The 18879-nt window shown below is 45.1% G+C and overlaps 1 protein-coding gene across 1 annotated transcript; it reads right to left on the reverse strand.

Moving 5' to 3' along the window:
• Positions 1-12000: 12000 nt before the first annotated feature.
• Positions 12001-12441, reverse strand: LOC127784272 (uncharacterized). The gene is made up of 2 exons (XM_052311468.1): positions 12271-12441; positions 12001-12186 (listed from the first exon to the last, which is right to left on the reverse strand). Exons 1-2 carry the CDS (start codon positions 12439-12441, stop codon positions 12001-12003), a joined length of 357 nt encoding a protein of 118 aa, XP_052167428.1.
• Positions 12442-18879: the final 6438 nt, after the last annotated feature.

An 18879-nucleotide genomic window follows, 5' to 3' on the forward strand; every position in this document is an offset into this window, starting at 1 on the left:
ACGTGCACCAGCCACCGGGTTTTGTGATCCCCAGCAAGGAGGGTAATGTGCTACGCCTGCACAAGGCCCTCTACGGCTTGCAGCAGGCACCACGGGCATGGAACGCCAAGTTGGATTCCACGCTCAAGGGGATGGGCTTCGAGCAAAGCCCGCACGAGGCGGCCATCTACCGGCGAGGCAATGGAGGAAATGCCTTGCTGGTGGGTGTCTACGTCGACGACTTGGTGATCACCGGCACCAAGGATGCGAAGGTGGCGGTGTTCAAGGAAGAGATGAAGGCCGCCTTCCAGATGAGTGATTTGGGGCCTCTATCCTTCTACCTGGGGATCGAGGTGCACCAGGACGACTCCGGGATCACACTTCGACAGACCACCTACGCCAAGCGGGTCGTGGAGTTGGCTGGGCTCACCGACTGCAACCCAGCTCTCACTCTGATGGAGGAGAGACTAAAGCTGAGCCGCGACAGCACGACGGAGAATGTAGACGCTACACAGTACCGGCGTCTTGTGGGGAGCCTTCGCTACCTCACCCACACACGGCCAGACTTGGCATTCTCCGTTAGCTACGTTAGTCGGTTCATGCAACGACCGACGACGGAGCACCAGCAGGCTGTGAAGAGGATCATCCGCTACGTTGAGGGGACTCTCGACCACGGTCTTTACTACCCGAGGTGTCCTGGCAAGGCACACTTCGTCGGGTACAGCGATAGCGACCACGCCGGCGACATCGACACCAGCAAGAGCATGAGTGGGATTCTCTTCTTCCTCGGCGAGTGCCTGGTTAGCTGGCAGTCAGTCAAGCAGCAGGTGGTGGCCCTGTCCAGCTGTGAGGCCGAGTACATTGCGGCCCCCACCGCTTCGACCTAGGCGCTCTGGCTTGCTCGATTGCTCAGTGATCTGCTCGGCAGAGACACTGGAGCGGTGGAGCTCGGGGTGGACAGCAAGTCCGCTCTGGCCCTGGCAAAGAACCCCGTTTTTCACGAACGGAGCAAGCACATCCGGGTGAGGTACCACTTCATCCGAGGCTACTTAGAGGAAGGGAGCATCAAGGAGAGCTACATCAACATCAAGGACCAGCTTGCGGATTTGCTCACCAAGCCCCTTGGGAGGATCAAGTTCCTTGAGTTTTGCTCCCGGATCGGGATGGCTCAACTTTCCCACAAGACGGCGCACAAGACTTAGGGGGAGAATGTAGGAATAAGTCTTGACAGGTTGGTCTTGGTCTTGTGGTGTTCTTTCTTGCTTTTCAGCTTTCTAGGACATCATGTCTACTTTTTAGCTTTCAGTTTGGATGCTCTAGGACAGCTAGGACAGCAGTTTGTTGAGATGCTCTAGGACAGTTTGTTGAGATGCTCTAGGACAGCCCCCTTCTCAGACTTGCAAGCAGCTATAAATATGTATCCAATCCCCCCTTTGGGAGGATATGGCTTTGAGTTTGTGAATGGAAGAAAACCAGAAAATTGCCCCATCTAGAGTGCCATCCTCTTATCAATGAGAGTAACCAGTGAGACACTAACTTGCTCGACTGCTTGGTGATCTCCTTGGCAGAGACACTGGAGCAATGGAGCTCAGGGTGGTGTTAACAGTGAAATTTGGTAAGCCCGGAGTAGTCATCGGCTTAGAGTCAGCATCGACATTGAAGTCCTGAGATTAGCCGATGAGAGTTGTCAAGTCGTCAGTTGTCGGATTCTTGCTATATTCGGTTACGGAAATTGATCTACTAAAGGAAGCTTATCCAGAAGAGACCGAGTTCAAAGAGAATGCGGCATGGCAAGTTATCTATTAATTAGGAATAGTTTGTTAGTTTCCTTTTATCTTTAGGAAAGTGTGTTTATTGTCCTATAAGGACTTTATCTTTTCCTTTTATCTTTAGGAAAGTTTCTTTCTTGTCCGACAAGGACTTGTATCAACCCATGGGTATAAATATGTACACCCGGGGTCTATATAATCTATCTCCACAGATCAATACAATTCGGCGCATCGCCACCTTTTACCTTTTCTACTTTATTTTATCGTTCTGGCGGAACTTGGCACCCGACGTGGGGCTGCATCGTCTTCGATCTCCGGCGAAGGGATAAGTCCAACGTTCAGCCGGTCCAGGCAATTGCATCATTTATATCGGCGTCGTTCAAGGCTGCATCAGTACATTCGACCTCTTGGATTGCTCTGGTTTGGATGGTATATTTGCCTACCTATTTATCATATGTCTCTATTAATCTAGTCTTAGCATATCAATTTAGCTCTATCGGCTGCTTCTCGTTTTAGGGTTTCTGCCGGTATCGGCTAAATCGTGTTGCTAGATTAGATTAGCTTAGACATCTACCACCCTGAAAACTTAGTCAAAGGCTTGATTGTCTAGATATTATGTTTCTTTGCATACTCTGAGTTGCATCGACCTTAGTCGTGCTTAGAACCATAGCCTCTAGCCTGTCTTTGATTACAATAAGGGTTTCATCGGGGTTTCAGCCGATGAGTTATCTAGACGTTGCATCGGCTTATAAGGATTTCATATATATATATATATATATATATATATATATATATATATATATATATATATATATAAGTTGGATTTAGCTGATGACAACAAAGGCCTCACTGTTTAATCTAATATGTGGATTTTATAACATCGGACCTCGAGCCGATGTGTGCTTTAACCTTCGGATCAGTGCTTATTATATATTGTTTCTAGCCGATTGGTTTCTACTGGACTATATTATTGTTATACTTTATTATCAACAGCCGATTGCCTTTATATCATCATCTACATTGGACATATAGCCGATTGCTTAAACCCTATCGCTATCGGCTGGTATCGGTGTCTGCTATTATCGGCTATCGGCTGGAACTACTCCATCAGCTTGTCAGCCGATCGGCTGTTTTGTCTACTATTTGCATATCTTGTCAGTTGCAGGATCAAACTGACTGGCACGCCCGCATCTCATCAAGATTTGGACCTGCACAGGAGCTAAGCAGATCTCCCAGGCCAGTGTGTTCGATTTTTTCGTCAACAGGTGGACAACAAGTCAGCTCTGGCCCTGGCAAAGAACCTCGTTTTTCATGAACGGAGCAAGCATATCCGGGTGAGGTACCACTTCATCCGGGACTGCTTAGAGGAAGGGAGCATCAAGGCGAGCTACATCAACTCCAGGGACCATCTTGCGGACCTGCTCACCGAGCCCCTTGGGAGGATCAAGTTCCTTGCCCTCTGCTCTAGGGCCAGGATGGCCCGACTTTTCCACAAGACGATGTACAAGACTTAGGGGGAGAATGATAGAACAAGTCCTTGTGCGTCCTTGTGCTGTTGGTCTTTGGTCTTTGTGGTCCTTCTTTTGCTTTTAGGTTGTTTTCTCCTTTTAGGAGAGCATCTATTCCTATTAGGACAACATCTTTCAGTTTTTGCTTTATGCTTTCAGTTTGGATGCTCTTTAGGACAGCATGCTTTATACTTTCAGTTTGGATGCTCTCTAGGATAGCATCCTGCTCATTTTTTAGAGTAGCCTGCAGCCAGCCAGCTATGGCTATAAATATGTACCCAACCTCCCCTGGGATGGTATGGCTTTTGTAAGAAAATAGACAGAAAATTGCCCCAACTCTCCTAGCGCCATCCTCTCAATGAGAGTAAAGATTTTGCTACTAACATCTTCTTCCCTCGATGTTGGTCTCCTCAGTGAACTTTCCAAAAAAAAACCTGCAAAGGAGAAAACCAACAAATCAGTTTTAGCCAAAAAAAAAAAGAAAGAAAAAAAAGGAAGGAGTAGAGCAGGGCACTGACACCGTTTTATCTTTTCAGTCTCTTTAGTTTTACCTTCTGCTGTCACAGAGAAGCCAGCACTGCCTTTTCCTTCCATTGCCAATAGAGCCATCTGAAAATTATAGATATATTCTGGGTTTTATTGTTGGGCTACATGTTATTTAAGTATTTGATAAGTCTACTCACAACTTCATGAACCACCCAGCGATATTTGATACCATGTGAAGTTGTTAAATGGTTACTGTGATTGAATGGGAGAGACCAACACATTCATGGAAAAAATTCTTCAAGTTGTAGCATATATTGGAACAATAGCTATAATAACATGCCATGTTGCCTCTACCACAAAAAAAATTATTAATGACAAAAAGATTGAATGAAGCAAACAACAAATATTTCATAAAGGGAACAGGCTGCAGGTAAGTACTTATTCAGAGCGCAGATGAAATACGTGAGCTACTGGGGACATATTTGTTTCCAGACCATATGCACAGACAACACTAAAAAACATCTATTTTGTCATTTCAATTCCTGCATCGATATGCAACGCAGTTCATAACACAATCAAATCTTCGAAGGAAAATCTGCATGGGTAGCATTTGCGTATCATGGAAGGACAATATTACCTGCTAATCACTGATAAGACTGTGAAGTTGGTGATGATACGGGAGCCAATTACTTCTGCATTTCAGCGTGAACACCACCAACCGCAGCTGTGTGAACAGGGTCACTTCCTTTACTTCTTGGAATACCAAATGTTACGAACATGGTTAAATGGCACATGAAAATTTGTTTTTTTTTACAATAAGAAAATGTGCCAGACAAGAAACTTCATGAAATCAATCTTCCATATTTGGTTGATGGAACATAAACAGCACCAAGAAAATTCCGTTTGAAATTAGCAAACAAAAAAAGAGGCTAACCATGCTCGAATTGACCAGGATCAGCACCTTTATGAAATATTTAAAGGTTATTTACATCAGCCAAGAATATTGAAAGGCACTTTTTTATGAAATATGCTCTGTCCAATCTCCAGAGGCACAGGCGGTCCTAAACAAAGAACAGTACCATCTAAATTCCATGATACTCTGAGCATAAAAAAGCAGTATATCCAAGTTATGACAAATGCCTTTCTCTTAGACATAAAAGATCAATTCAAAACCTTGCGATTTCCACAAACAGCAAAAGGGATCTGTTCATCCCTTCCCGGCAGTACAATGTGTGTTCCATAGATAGTGTTACAAAAGCATCATGAGGCATATTTGATCTCATCAAAGGCTCATCAAAGAGCAACAATGGCAGGAATCAAGTGACTTGTAACAGCCATATTATGGTGTATTTGTGACACATAATCAGCCATATTTAGTGGCATAAATCTCCCTTAAATTCTAGGAGAATCCTAGGCTTGTACACATACAAATCCTCACTATCAAAGGGGACATATTGAGATCAATAAAACTTGAAGGGATTCACTGTTTTCACTGTTCATCTATCGTTTTCTAACACGTTATCAGCACGCTCTACCGAGCAAGAACGGTGAAAGAACTCACCGGCACGTGCAGGGTAAGAATGGCTCGTTCTGTTCCTCTCACAACCGAATCCTCCCTTCCCCGCAACCTCCGTGCACGCCACCTTCATCGTCTCTTGCAGCAGCTTGAGAGGATCCTTCGGGCTCCAGTGCATCGTACTCGACGCAGCAGGGGCCGTGGTGCTGGCAATGCCGGCCGTGGCCCCCCGTCTCCTCCTCCTGGCTTCGCCGGACATGGAGGACGACGCCGCGACAACGGCGCTGCTGCCCAAAGGAACACTGGAGCCGGTAACACCGACTCCAGTACCCTCACCACTCGCCGAGGGTTTCCGGCGATGCTGGACATGTGCACAGTGCCAGAAAGAATTCTGGTGGATGTACCGCACCATTGTGCGTCGCATGGATGGACCGCAATGGTGCGACCGCAGCAGGAGATGCCGGACGTGGTGACGGCCTTCAGCCCTCATCACGGCTGGACCCGTCATCTTCGCCGCGTCATCTCTCCACCACCATCACCGGACTACACGCCGGAGACACCGCCGCACACACCGCTACACACACCGACACCGGCCAACCCGCCGGAGTTCCTCTTCAGAGGAACACTCGCTGCACGCCGCGGAGCCCCGCCGTTCTATATGGCAGCAGGGGGCTCCGGCGAGAGCTCCACCCCTCCACCGGCCCCATCGTTCCCCGACCCCCGCCGCATCATCAAGACTGGGCATGTCCCGGCCAAGACAAGCGGCGGCGGCAGGCCTAGCCATCCCCCACCCTCGGGTGAGGAGGAGGCCTAACCAAGGGGAGTGAAGGGTCCAGGAGGGGGGGAGGGCGCAGGGTGGCGGCGGTGGTGGCGTCGGTGGCGTCCACGGCATCGGCTGCATTCCCGTGGCGTCCACGGCGTCGGCTGCATCCCTGCGGCGTCAGCCCGACGTCCATAGCGTCGACGACAGCCCGGAGGCGTCGGGGGGCGTCCTTGGCGGCGGTGGCAGCCACAGCTGCACGGAGTCGATGGCGGCGAGATGGTGGCGGCTGCGGGTGGCGCCGGCGAGCCATAGGCAGCGGCGGCCTCGCCCCAGCTGTGCCGGCGCCCGATGGCACCACTTCGCGCCGCCCTTCCCACTGGCCGGCGACGGAGGCGGCTTCAACGCCGGCGCCCGATGGCACCACGTCGCGCCGCCTCTCTCACTGGCCGGCGGCGGAGGCGGCTTCAACGGGCGGCTGCGCCGGCCAGCCATCGGCGGTGGCAGACGCGCCCTAGCTGCGTCGCCGCGCCACGGCGTCGCACCCAGGCCAGGCTGGCCTATTAGCCTCCCACACTAATGGGCCGCCACCCCCGCGCCTGCCGAATGGGCCAGGCCGCGCCCGCACCCCACCTCCCCACCTCCGTGGACCGCAAGGGGAAGTGGGCCGAAACCTTTATTTCGGCCCATTACTCAATTATATTTATATTTTTCAGCATTTACATTATAGTACTTGACCTTTTGGTCATTTAAATTTTAGCAAATAATTAGAGTTTTACATTTGCCATCAGCACTTTGTAATTCTCTGATATTGTTAATATATGGTTTTGTTTAAGCATTTCCATGTCTTTTATTATGCAATTACTTTGCAAATTTATTCTCCTCGCCCTATTTTATTTTATTTTCCCAACTATGCCATAATTTCTCAAAATTTTGGCTATCACAATGTAGGTGAGATGGAAACCAAAGAGTTTGATATTCTCGCTCTCGATGGTTCCAATTTCCCTATTTGGGCGATGGATCTCAAAGTGAGTCTGTCAACCAATGGACTATACAGATGTATAGATGATACAACAGATGGAACCGTCCCCCCCTCTAACATGTCAAAATTCTCTACCTTAAGAATAATAAGGAATCATAACCACCCGGATTTGAAAATGGAATACATGTTAGAGGAGGAGGACCCACAAGTTTTATGGACATCTCTGAAAAATCGATATGAACAGCATATGGCGATTATCCTCCCTGAGGCATCGCATGAGTGGAATCACTTACGTCTACAGGATTTTAAAACTATAGACGAATACAACCATGTTGTTCATAAGATATGCTCTAAGCTCCGGTTTTGTAAGAATGAACCTTCTAAAGCGGAGAAAATTGAGAAGACTCTGTCTACAATGCTCCCATCAGAACAGATCATCACTCAACAATACCGTGAGAAGAATTTCACAGTCTATTCTTCACTCATTCAGACATTGAAACAGGCAGAAAAGAACCATGAGCTCACTGTATGGAACTCAAACCAGCGCCCATTTGGCACTGCACCACTGCCTGAAGTACATGCAAATGAGAAGAAAAATATTCCCAATGGGAATACCCAGACTGGAAGTTCATCTGGCAAGCGCAAACGCTAGAGAGCCAAAAAGCAACATGGGAACGCTCAAAAGGGAAAAGGCAATTCGAAGCCAAATAATGATAGTGACAACAAAACCGCCTGCTACAGGTGTGGTTGCTACAATCATATTGCTAAGAAATGCAGGACCCCTAAACATCTTGTTGATCTATACATGAAGTCTATGGGTCATACACAGACCAACCAAAAGCATGAAGCACACTTCGCCTCTAGAGTGCTGGAGACTGGAGCTATGGACCCCATTCCTGAAGGAGCGGGACCGAGCAAAATCCAAGGCTCCGGCAAATGAAGAGGAAGGCTCTTTGGACATCGACGACATGCTCGTGGAATATTCTTCCAACGACATTTATGGAGACCTTAATTAGGCACCATATAACTTCTATGTTTAATTTTGCATGAGTAAACATTGTAATAAAAGACATGATGTTGGTACCCCTATTTATAAATGTAATAATGACACATATTCATGTGTGTTTTTCTATATTTTGCTTTTATTCTTATGAATTTAAATTTCACATTATATAGATTATTACGGGAATCATCCCGGCATTGGAATGATGGACATGGTATGAGTGACAGATAATTCCCAGAATCATCAGATTTTGTGTGCACCTCATGTGCAACTAGGAAATTAATTTTGAGACCCTCATATCTCAAAATAAAGGCTGAGCCACTAAAGTTTCTTGAACGCATTCAAGGAGACATTTGTGGCCCCATTCAACCATTGTCTGGGCCATTCAGGTATTTCATGGTTCTAATAGACGCATCTATAAGATGGTCCCATGTGTGTCTCTTATCGACACGAAACCATGTTTTTGCAAAATTGATTGCACAAGTCGTCAGACTCATAGCAAATCAACCTGAACACCAGATAAAATCAATCAGATTAGACAATGCTGCAGAATTTTCTTCCAAAGCTTTCAATGATTATTGTATGGCTTTAGGAATTGAAGTCCAACATTTTGTACCATATGTTCACACACAGAATGGTTTAGCCAAATCTCTTATCAAGAGAATAAAACTCATTACCAGACCCTTATTGCAAAATTGTAACCTACCAACCTCATGTTGGAGTCACGCAGTCTTACACACTGGTGACTTAATACAATTGCGCCCAACTGCATACCATACAACTTTCCCGTTGCAATTGGTTCGTGGTGATCCTCCTAATATTTCCCATCTGCGGAAATTCGGTTGCGTTGTATACGTACCGATCTCACCACCAAAACATACATCAATGGGCCCTCATAGGAAAACGGGGATCTATGTGGGATATTTATCCCCGTCGATTATTAAATACCTGGAGCCCCTTACAGGGGATTTACTCACGGCCCGGTACGCTGATTGTATCTTCGATGAAGATCATTTTTCCAGGCATTAGGGGGAGAATTCAAGTATCACACTGAATGCCCGGAAATAAATTGGGATGCCTTAGACACCCTAAAGGAGGATCCTCATACCACAGATCATTGATTTGCAGGTAGCTGCAAACAATTTGCCATACTCATTTAGTGTGAGTAAAAGAGTCACAAAATCATACATTCCCGCAAGGAATGTGCCGGAAAAAATAAAGGTACCAAATAAAACAATTCAACTCCCTTCCTCGAAAGAGAGTGGGAGAATTACGGCAAATCCTCGAATGTGCATGAGAAAACAAAGGATAGAATCCTATGATACAGTAAATGAAACTCAACCTCAAGTTGAGAGACACCAAGTGGATTCATCGGATCCACTTCCCACATCAACAGTGCACTCAATTTCTGATGATGGGATATTGGAACGCCCCAACACGATCATTTGGGAAATACTGAGTCGTCAACTGGGGTGCATGAAATTTTTGTAAACTATGTTGAATCTGGAGAATCATTCAACCGTAAGACTACAATTGTCGACATATACTTTGCTTCATCAGTTGCAGATACCATCCAAAATGATCCAGATCCAAAATCCATGGTAGAAGCGCTCGGCCTGGAACAAATGGAAGGAAGCAATTGAAGCAGAGTTAGCCTCCCTTAATAAAAGAGAGGTATTTTCACAAGTAATACCTACACCTCCAAAAACCTTCCCCGTGGGTTTCAAATGGGTTTTCATCCGGAAACGGAATGAGAACAATGAGGTGGTGAGATATAAGGCGAGGCTTGTAGCACAAGAGTTCACGCAGAGACCCGTCATTAATTCCAATGAAACATATTCTCCAGTCATAAGTGGAATTTTGTTCCGATATTTGATTTCACTGGCAATTCAAAAGCGTCTATCTATGCAGTTGATGGATGTCGTGACAGCATATTTATATGTGTCACTAGATTCGGACATATATATGAAGGTCCACGATGTGATCTCTATACCGAATGGAAGCTCAAATCGCAAAATATATTGTGTAAAGCTCAAAAGATCACTCTATGGTCTCAAACAGTCGGGCAGAATGTGGTATAACCGACTAAGTGAGTACCTTCTACAGAAAGGTTACTCCAACAATGATGATTGCCCCTGCATATTCATCAAAAGATCCTCCACATGATTTTGCATTATATCAGTGTATGTAGATGATTTGAATATCATTGGCAACACACAAGATATTAATGAAGCCCGCCACCACCTTAAGGCGGAATTTGAGATGAAGGATTTGGGTAAAACCAGATTTTGCTTAGGTTTGCAAATCGAGCACCTTCACTTAGGCATTTTAGTGCACCAATCTGCCTATGTCCAGAAATTATTGGAGAAATTCAATATGGACAAAGCACATCCAAACAAAACTCCCATGGTTGTTCGATCACTCGATAAAGAAAAAAACATTTTCCGACCACGGGAGGAAGGAGAGGGGATATTAGGACCAGAATATCCCTATCTCAGTCTCATTGGAGCACTTATGTATCTTGCAAATAGTACTAGACCAGACATTGCGTTTGCAGTCAATTTATTAGCAAGACATAGTGCCGCTCCAACTAAGCGTCATTGGACCGGAGGAAAAGAAATCCTCAAGTATCTAAATGGCACTAAGGATCTTGGCTTATTCTTTTAGAAAACTGCTGATCCTAGCTTGGTTAGGTACACTGATGCTGGCTATATGTCTGATCCCCACAACGCCAGATCACAAATAGGCTTTGTATTCCTCCATGGAGGAATGGCCATATCGTGGAAGTCATCTAAACAAACATTAGTGGCTACCTCCACAAATCATTCAGAAATCATCGTACTGTTTGAAGCATCACGTGAATGCGTGTGGCTCCGCAGGATGATAAACCACATTGAGCAATCTTGTGGCATTGGTTCATCAGAATCACCTACTATTATCTATGAAGACAATGCTGCTTGTATTACATAGATGCAAACAGGCTACATCAAGAGCAATATCACCAAACATATTGCTCCTAAGTTGTTTTATCCCCATGAGCTTCAGCAAAGTGGAGAATAAACATCTTACAGACAAAGTCTTGTGATAATCTGGCAGATCTCTTCACTAAATCCCTACCTACTTCCTCGTTCGAGAGATGTGTTAAGGGAATTGGTATGAGACTACTCAGAGACTTGCAAGCTTCAGGGGGAGACTCTCTGAATGATGGACCTTGTTCAAATACATCACATTGTACTCTTTTTTCCTTTTGTGAGTTTTTACCATCCGGTTTTTAATACAAAGTTTTTAATGAGACAATGTTAGATACAAGCTTATGCCTTATCTCATGTTTTCCCCACAGGGGTTTTTCCAGAGATAAAACAAGGCATGGATTACTCCTTAAACCTTACAGGTTTCTGATAGAGTAATCACCAATCACAGTATTCCTTTTTTTCCCCACAGGGTTTTTCGAAGGAATTAAACAACAAGTTGATCTCAAGATGGACTCGATCAAAAGGGGGAGTGTTACAAAAGCATCATGAGGCATATTTGATCTCATCAAAGGCTCATCAAAGAGCAACAATGGCAAGAATCAAGTGACTTGTAACAGCCATATTATGGTGTATTTGTGACACATAATCAACCATATTTAGTGGCTTAAATCTCCCTTAAATCCTAGGAGAATCCTAGGCTTCTACACATTCAAATCCTCACTATCAAAGGGGACATATTGAGATCAATAAAACTTGAAGGGATTCACTGTTTTCACTGTTCATCTATCGTTTTCTAACAGATAGAGTAAGTGGCAGTAAGAAAGAGAGAAATCGATGTGAGAAAATGCTATGAGACGCAGTTAAGGTGAGACCTTTGAGCTCTGGGACACGGGAGGCGGCCTCGAGCATGCCGGTGACCTCCTTGCCGGCCTCGGCGGCGCGCGCGAAGAGCTCCTCGATCTCCTTGAGCACCGCAAGCAGCTCGTGCCCAGGCTGCGTCACGGCCACCTACAGCCTGCCGCCACCTAGCCCGCACACGTCTTTGGCCTCTTCTTGATTGGCCACTCCGAGCGGAGTTTCTGCTGCTTTGGGGGTCTCGGCGTTCGCCGACGTCTTTGCCCCCTCGTCTCCGCTTCCTCCAGCTCCGGGATCCCCTCCCGCTCCCTCATCGTGCGCATATCCTCGTTGCTGATGGCTACTGTGGCCACCTCCTGCACCACGTAGAACAGGTTAAAGAAATCCCACCCTCCAACCGCCGACGCCGCAGGAGGCGGCGGCGGCATCGTCGTCGTCACCTTTTTCGGTGGAGCGTAGTAGTAGGGGCACCCCAAATCCGGCGTCCGCGCGTAGCCGCCGCCGCCACTGCCGTCATCCACCTCCGCCTTTTCCTCGTCGTCCTCCACCCCCTGCGCCACTGAGGCGAGCGCCGCCGGCGCGGGCTTGGGGGACACGGGAGGCGGGTTCATCGGGGTGGGGCGGCCGGCAGGCGTGGAGGTCGATGTCGTGCAGGTGGAAGAGTGACCGGCGATGGCGGCGACAGAGGAGGTGGCGGAGGCGCGAGGGGGTGGTGGCGATGCTCGGCGACGAGGACGGCGCGAGGGGGAGGCGGAGGCGGCGGCGTGGGAGAGGGAGAGCGAGCGGGTGGCAGCGGCGCTCTGCAGCGGCGGCGGCGCGAAGGGGTGGTGGTGGCGCTTGGCGACGGGGACGTGTCACACCTATCGGTGTGCCACCGATGGTGACCAACGAAGCAGAGAAGGATACAGGGGAGGCGGGTTCTCAGTAGACGCTTTCCAGGAGAGATTACGTATTTATGTAATGTGTGTGTTGCCCAGTGTCTGGCTTGTGGACCTGGAGGATGTGTGTGTTGGGTTAAATTATGCTGTACTGGTACTGTCATCCCTTGTCGAATAAGAAAGAAAAACGAAGAACTCTCCCCAATTTCCTTTCGTGTTCACACTTGTCCGGCGGCTCACGGCGAGAAACCTCGACGCCGGTGAGCGGGGCATTACACCTGGTATCAGAGCAAGGCGAACCGGCGCGCGCTTCCTCGTATTCTCTTGATCCGGCGGTAATATCCCATAGTTCAGTTGGTGATACCCGTAAGGGTTCGTCGCCGTAAATCTGTTCGAGGGTTCGTTGGATTCGGTGGAGGAACGCCACGGCACCCTCTAAGCAGAGTGTGCAAGTGAGGCAAGTTGTGGCGGCGATGGGTGAGATGGAAGAGAGGTTGTTGGCGGCGGTGGAAAAACTAGCGGAGAAGGTGGAGAAGGTGGGGCTGATTCAAGAGAAACTGGAGGCGATGGACAAGAAGTTGGAAAAGCAAGGAGAGAGGCTCGATCAAGTGCAGGCCAAGGTGGATTTGTCGCTAGAATCGCTGGGGCAAGTTCTTCAAGAACAGATCCATGTCATGCAAGCTGTGAAGCGCACCGTGCCTGCGACGCTGGTGATTCCAACCAGGACAATGGAAGCAACCTCACCTGTGACAAGGGAGCAACCTCAGGTAACCATTCCCATGCCTACACTCACACCACCACCTAGGGTTGAGACAGGAGAAACACATGCGCCACACTTGGGAGAGGGAAACAGGGGAGTAGCCCATGAGAACCATTTCAGAAGAAATATGCCAAAAATGGATTTCCCGAAATTTGATGGGACAGATGCTAGTGTGTGGGTAGACAATTGTGAGACATACTTTGCTATGTATCAGATCCCAGCAGGTTTTAAGGTGTCAGCTGCATCACTGAACCTGTTAGGAAAAGCATCGCACTGGTATAAAGCCTGGAAACAGAAAGTTGGCCTTCATGTTTGGGAAGAGTTTAGAGATGCTGTTGTGAAAGAGTTTGACTGTGGAACCCATCACATCAAAGCCAATGCCATGTTCGAATTGAAACAAACGGGTTCTGTGGATGAACATAAGAGCCAATTTGATGACTTAATGTACAAGCTTTGTTGAAAGATTTAAAACAAGAGTTTGCTCTCAAGGATTTAGGTGATTTGCACTACTTCCTTGGTATAGAAGTCAACAAGGTGAGAGATGGTATTTTGTTGACTCGGGAGAAATATGGTTCTGATCTACTAAAAAGGGCAGGTATATCAAGTTGTAAGCCTGTTGCTACACTTATTTGTACTACAGAGAAATTGTCAGTTCATAGTGGTTCCACCCTATGGGAACATGATGCAACTTGATACAGAAGCATTGTTGGAGCTTTACAGTACTTGACTTTGACTAGACCAGATATTTCCTTTGCAATAAATAAGGTTTGTCAGTTTTTACATAATCCTACCACACAGCATTGGATGACAGTCAAGAGGATTTTGAGATATATTATTAAGTCTTCTGTTGGTCTTGGTCTTAAGATTAACATATCTCCTTCTACTCTTGTTAGTGCTTTTTCTGATGCAGATTGGGCAGGATCAGTAGATGACAGAAGGTCAACAGGTGGATTTGCAGTCATTTTGGGTTCAAATCTGGTGTCATGGAGTGCTAGAAAACAGGCTACAGTTTCCAGGTCAAGTACATAAGCTAAATATAAAGCAGTAACAAATGCTACAACTGAGGTAATGTGGGTGCAAACTTTACTTAAAGAAATTGGAGTTCAGGTTCCTTCAGCAGCCATGCTATGGTGTGATAACTTAGGAGCTACATATTTATCAGTTAATCCTGTCTTTCATGCTAGAACTAAGCATATAGAGGTAGACTATCATTTTATAAGAGAAAGGGTTGCTAGGAAACAGTTGGAGATAAATTTTATCTCATATGATGATCAAGTAGCAGATGGTTTTACTAAACCAATCTCTGTTCAGAGATTTTAGACACAATCTTGACTTAGATAAGTTATGATTGAGGGGGCTGTTAGAGTTAGAGATATTTCCGGAAGGATTCTCATGCGATAATCTAAAATAGTGAAAGCAGCAAGCTTTCATGCAAATTAACACACCATGTCATCAAATAAATAGGAGCCGTTCGATTTTTACCGCAAACGTTGCAAGCCATCGGATCTCTTTATTGGCGAAACTACGGGTAAAAACGGATCGGATAATATCCGATCTTGTAACACCCCAGAAAACCACATAAGCCTGGGATGCTACTAAACAACCATACATAAGTGCCAAAACAAGCAAATTTCGGCAACAACTACCTTAGACAAGAAAACATCACGGAAGCATCAACATATAGATTAATGTTATGTTACAACAATTGATGGACATGCAGGGATATCCTTGAAAGAGTAGTTAAACAATGGTCAATAACTCTAGTATTTAATTAACCCATTATGTCTAAACACAAGTAATCTTATCAACATATTACAATAATCATGACTAAGTGAGTTCATGTCGTGCGACAGTGTAGCTAATCCCATCCCTTCATGAAAACATGTCATGGCATGTACCTGAAAAGACTGTAAGGGGGTGAGAATAAATCTCAGCAAGCAAACGGCTTTAACAAGCTATTTAAACCACAGATTTATTATATAGCTAATTAAATGCCAAGTTATGATTCACATAAAGACAAGTTGAATATCCAAGGACCAAAACATCATAACGTCACCAATCAAATACATATACTCACAAATCCTAGAGATGAAAACACTTCTCAAAGACATCTTCGATCGATAATATTCATAACATTCTGCAATATGTGCATATGCAATGCAATGATATGTACTCCTACCTTCACACCCAACAAGGTGTGAAGCTGCATCGTATTACGACAATATACGATGCTGTACCGGTACGGTCGCAACCATAGGTTCATGACATAACTTCAAATGCAATGCAAGTGATGCAAATCCAGTATGAATTCCAGAGTATAACATCATAACCACATTCCTTCGATGCAGATCAGTATAAGGTTATTATAGCCAAGAGCATAAAGTATAACCATAAACAGTGTAAAATCAATAAGTATGATTCAGATAGGTAAATCCTCTGTGTAACATATAATAATATCTTGGTTGATGATATATAATTTCAAAGTGGAGGTAGAATCAAATAACAAGTCAAAGCTGTAGCAAACCACCGCTACGTTTACTTGCCTCGAACAACGAAGAGACGATACCAAGCATTATCCGGAGCACCACAACCTATTTTCATAATTATAACCTTAGCATACAAACTCCCAAATTCATACAATGCAATAAATAAACACCCGCAGTCCACAACCCAAGAAACGTACAAAACAACGAAAGTCGTTCTCAAACTACAGCACTGCTGCTTCACATTTTTATATCTATAAAACTACAAAGATTATGGATACAAATAAATATACTCTGAAGATCTACAGACAAAGACCTACAACATGTATGTGCAAACAATATTTTAATTCTGACATTTTGAGGGGCTAATTCCTACTTGAAAACAGGGTTTATCATCTGTCTAGAAATTCAGACAGCAGAGAGTAAAAACTCTATATCTCAAGATTTAAAAATCCAATAAAGATGTACTTTACCGGAAAGATTAAAGCAATACCTACAACTTCGTTTATAGTTACAAAAGCTAATTCATCTGTTTAGCCCCTCTAAAAACAGTTTAATCGACTACTATCCAGATTATGACATAAAAACAACAGTCATATTAAAAAAATTCATATCGCCTAAACCACTTGAGATAAAATCGCGCCCTTTGGCGAGAAGATAGATCCAAACATTGTCTACAACTTACTAGTTATACACTTTTCCGGAAAAAGCCGTTTTGATATCCTAATTGATGAAATACCAAACCCCTGTAAATCCGAATCATAGCAATAAAACCTCCTTACCTAAACCCTAATTACCACGAATTAAAACTCTCAAAACACCCAAAAACAACATTAAAACAGTGGGGAAGTCTCACCTAGGGTTTTATGGAGAACAAAAATAAATATGACGGAAAACACCAATTCACCACTCCTCTTCTTCCTCTCCTCCTCCTCATTCCGTTTTTGCAACTAGTTTCTTGATCCATCATACGGTGCAAGAGATCATGGAAGAGGAAATCTCGTGAAGGGGAAAGAACACCTAACACCGTACATAGGAGGGAGGGGCGGCTGTCTCGGCGTCGTGGGGTGGGGGGAGAGAAGAGGGAATCCTGTCCCTCCTCCTGTAGGGTTTTAGATAGGGTCAAGGAAGTGGGCTGGGCTCATGGGCCTAGGTCCAAGCCGAGCTAGCCCACTTACAAGGGAACTTTATTTAACTAATTATTGTTGCTACCTCAATAAACCAAAAACAACATTTTTTTTGGGTGTTACAGATCCGATCCGCTCCGAATCCGTCGGAAACGAGGATATGGTATGGGATTTTAGAAATCCGGCGAATATGGATGCGGATGCGGATAGTATGATGCAGATGCGGATGCGGATATGTTATCTCTAAAATCTGGCAGATGCAGATTATCCGACATTTCTACCGGATTATTCGATAGACCATTTGCCGGATAATCTAAAATTATCAACACATATAACCACTCTACCTATTTCATATAACATAAGGTTGTCCATCCAATAGCCTAATTCATCAATTAACCTAGATTTCTTAGTCTGAGGCTTTCACCATCATATGTCACACTTGCGTAGTTGAATTTTTATATTATGGACATCATGTATTCATGTTGTTTAGCACCTAAGCATATAATTATTATGATGGGTTGTTTATTCATTATTGTATTATTGTTCCTTGCATTGCTAACTCGATGTTGTATTGATTGCATACACAAGTAACATCCAATAAATTTAATCCATTTCCGAACCGATTCCGCACTGACTCCGACATCCGAAACAATCCGCTCCACATCCGCATCCATACACTCACTACTGGAGAAACGCTTTTCTCTCCCGGTTCGCAACCCCTTTTATTCCCGGGTAGCGAACCGGGAGAAAGAATCCGGGACTAAAGATGCCAGTCTTTAGTCCCGGTTCAAATACCCGGGACTAATGATGCGAGTCTTTAGTCCCGGTTCAAATACCAGGTTGGTCCCCTTTTCTTTTTTTTTTTAAATTGTTTCTTTGCTACTTGCCAGGGTTAACGCTGTATTTCCTCCCAAATCAATTGGGATGCATATGCCAAATCAAACCCCAAATCATTCACATCACAAAGCCTATGTTACTTATACGAACAAATCAAATACATCACAAATCATTAAAAAAATTACACACAAATCAAATACACCACAGATTATACATCTCAGATCCATGCAATGAATCACAAATTTTTTTAAAAAAGAAATTATAAATCACAAATTATCAAAAAAGAAAAAAAAAGGACGCCGCCTGGACGCCTCGCATGCGCGCCGGCCGCCGCCTGCTGCCGCTGGCCGCCTACCGGACGCCACCGTCGGATGGGAGGGGAGGAGGGGGAGGAGAGGGGAGGGGACGAGGAGGAAGGGGAGGAGGGGGGAGGAGGAGATGGGAGTGGAGGAGGAAGGAGATCGGATCTGAGGGGAGGAGGAGAGATGATCCGATCTTATCTAAATATCTCGTTTGGAAAGATATGGGAGAAAATATTTACTCCTGGTTGGAGTTACCAACTGGGGCTAAAGATGTATTTTTAAGTCCCGATTGGTAGTATCAATCGAGACTACAGATCTAAAGGGACTAAAGTGGTAATCTTTAGTCCCGATTGGTAGTATCAACCGGGAATAAAGATCCTCAGCCCCCTGACATGCCTCTGACATGGGATGAACCGGGACTAAAAATGATCTTTAGTCCCGGTTGGAAATACCAACCGGGACTAAAGATCAAAATTTTTTTAACGGGACTAAAAACAATCTTTAGTCCCAGTTCTTATTAGAAACGAGACTATTGTGAAAATTGTCCGTCCCTCCAAAGATCACTTCTCCAGTAGTCACTATCCGTACCCGCTCTAAGTCCGCTTAAAAAATATAGTTTATGATATGGTATAACCACTGTCCGTCTGAATCCACTTTGTTTT

This window comes from Oryza glaberrima, chromosome 9 (assembly GCF_000147395.1).
Source record: "Oryza glaberrima chromosome 9, OglaRS2, whole genome shotgun sequence".
In the NCBI taxonomy this organism is placed as follows: Eukaryota; Viridiplantae; Streptophyta; class Magnoliopsida; order Poales; family Poaceae; genus Oryza; species Oryza glaberrima.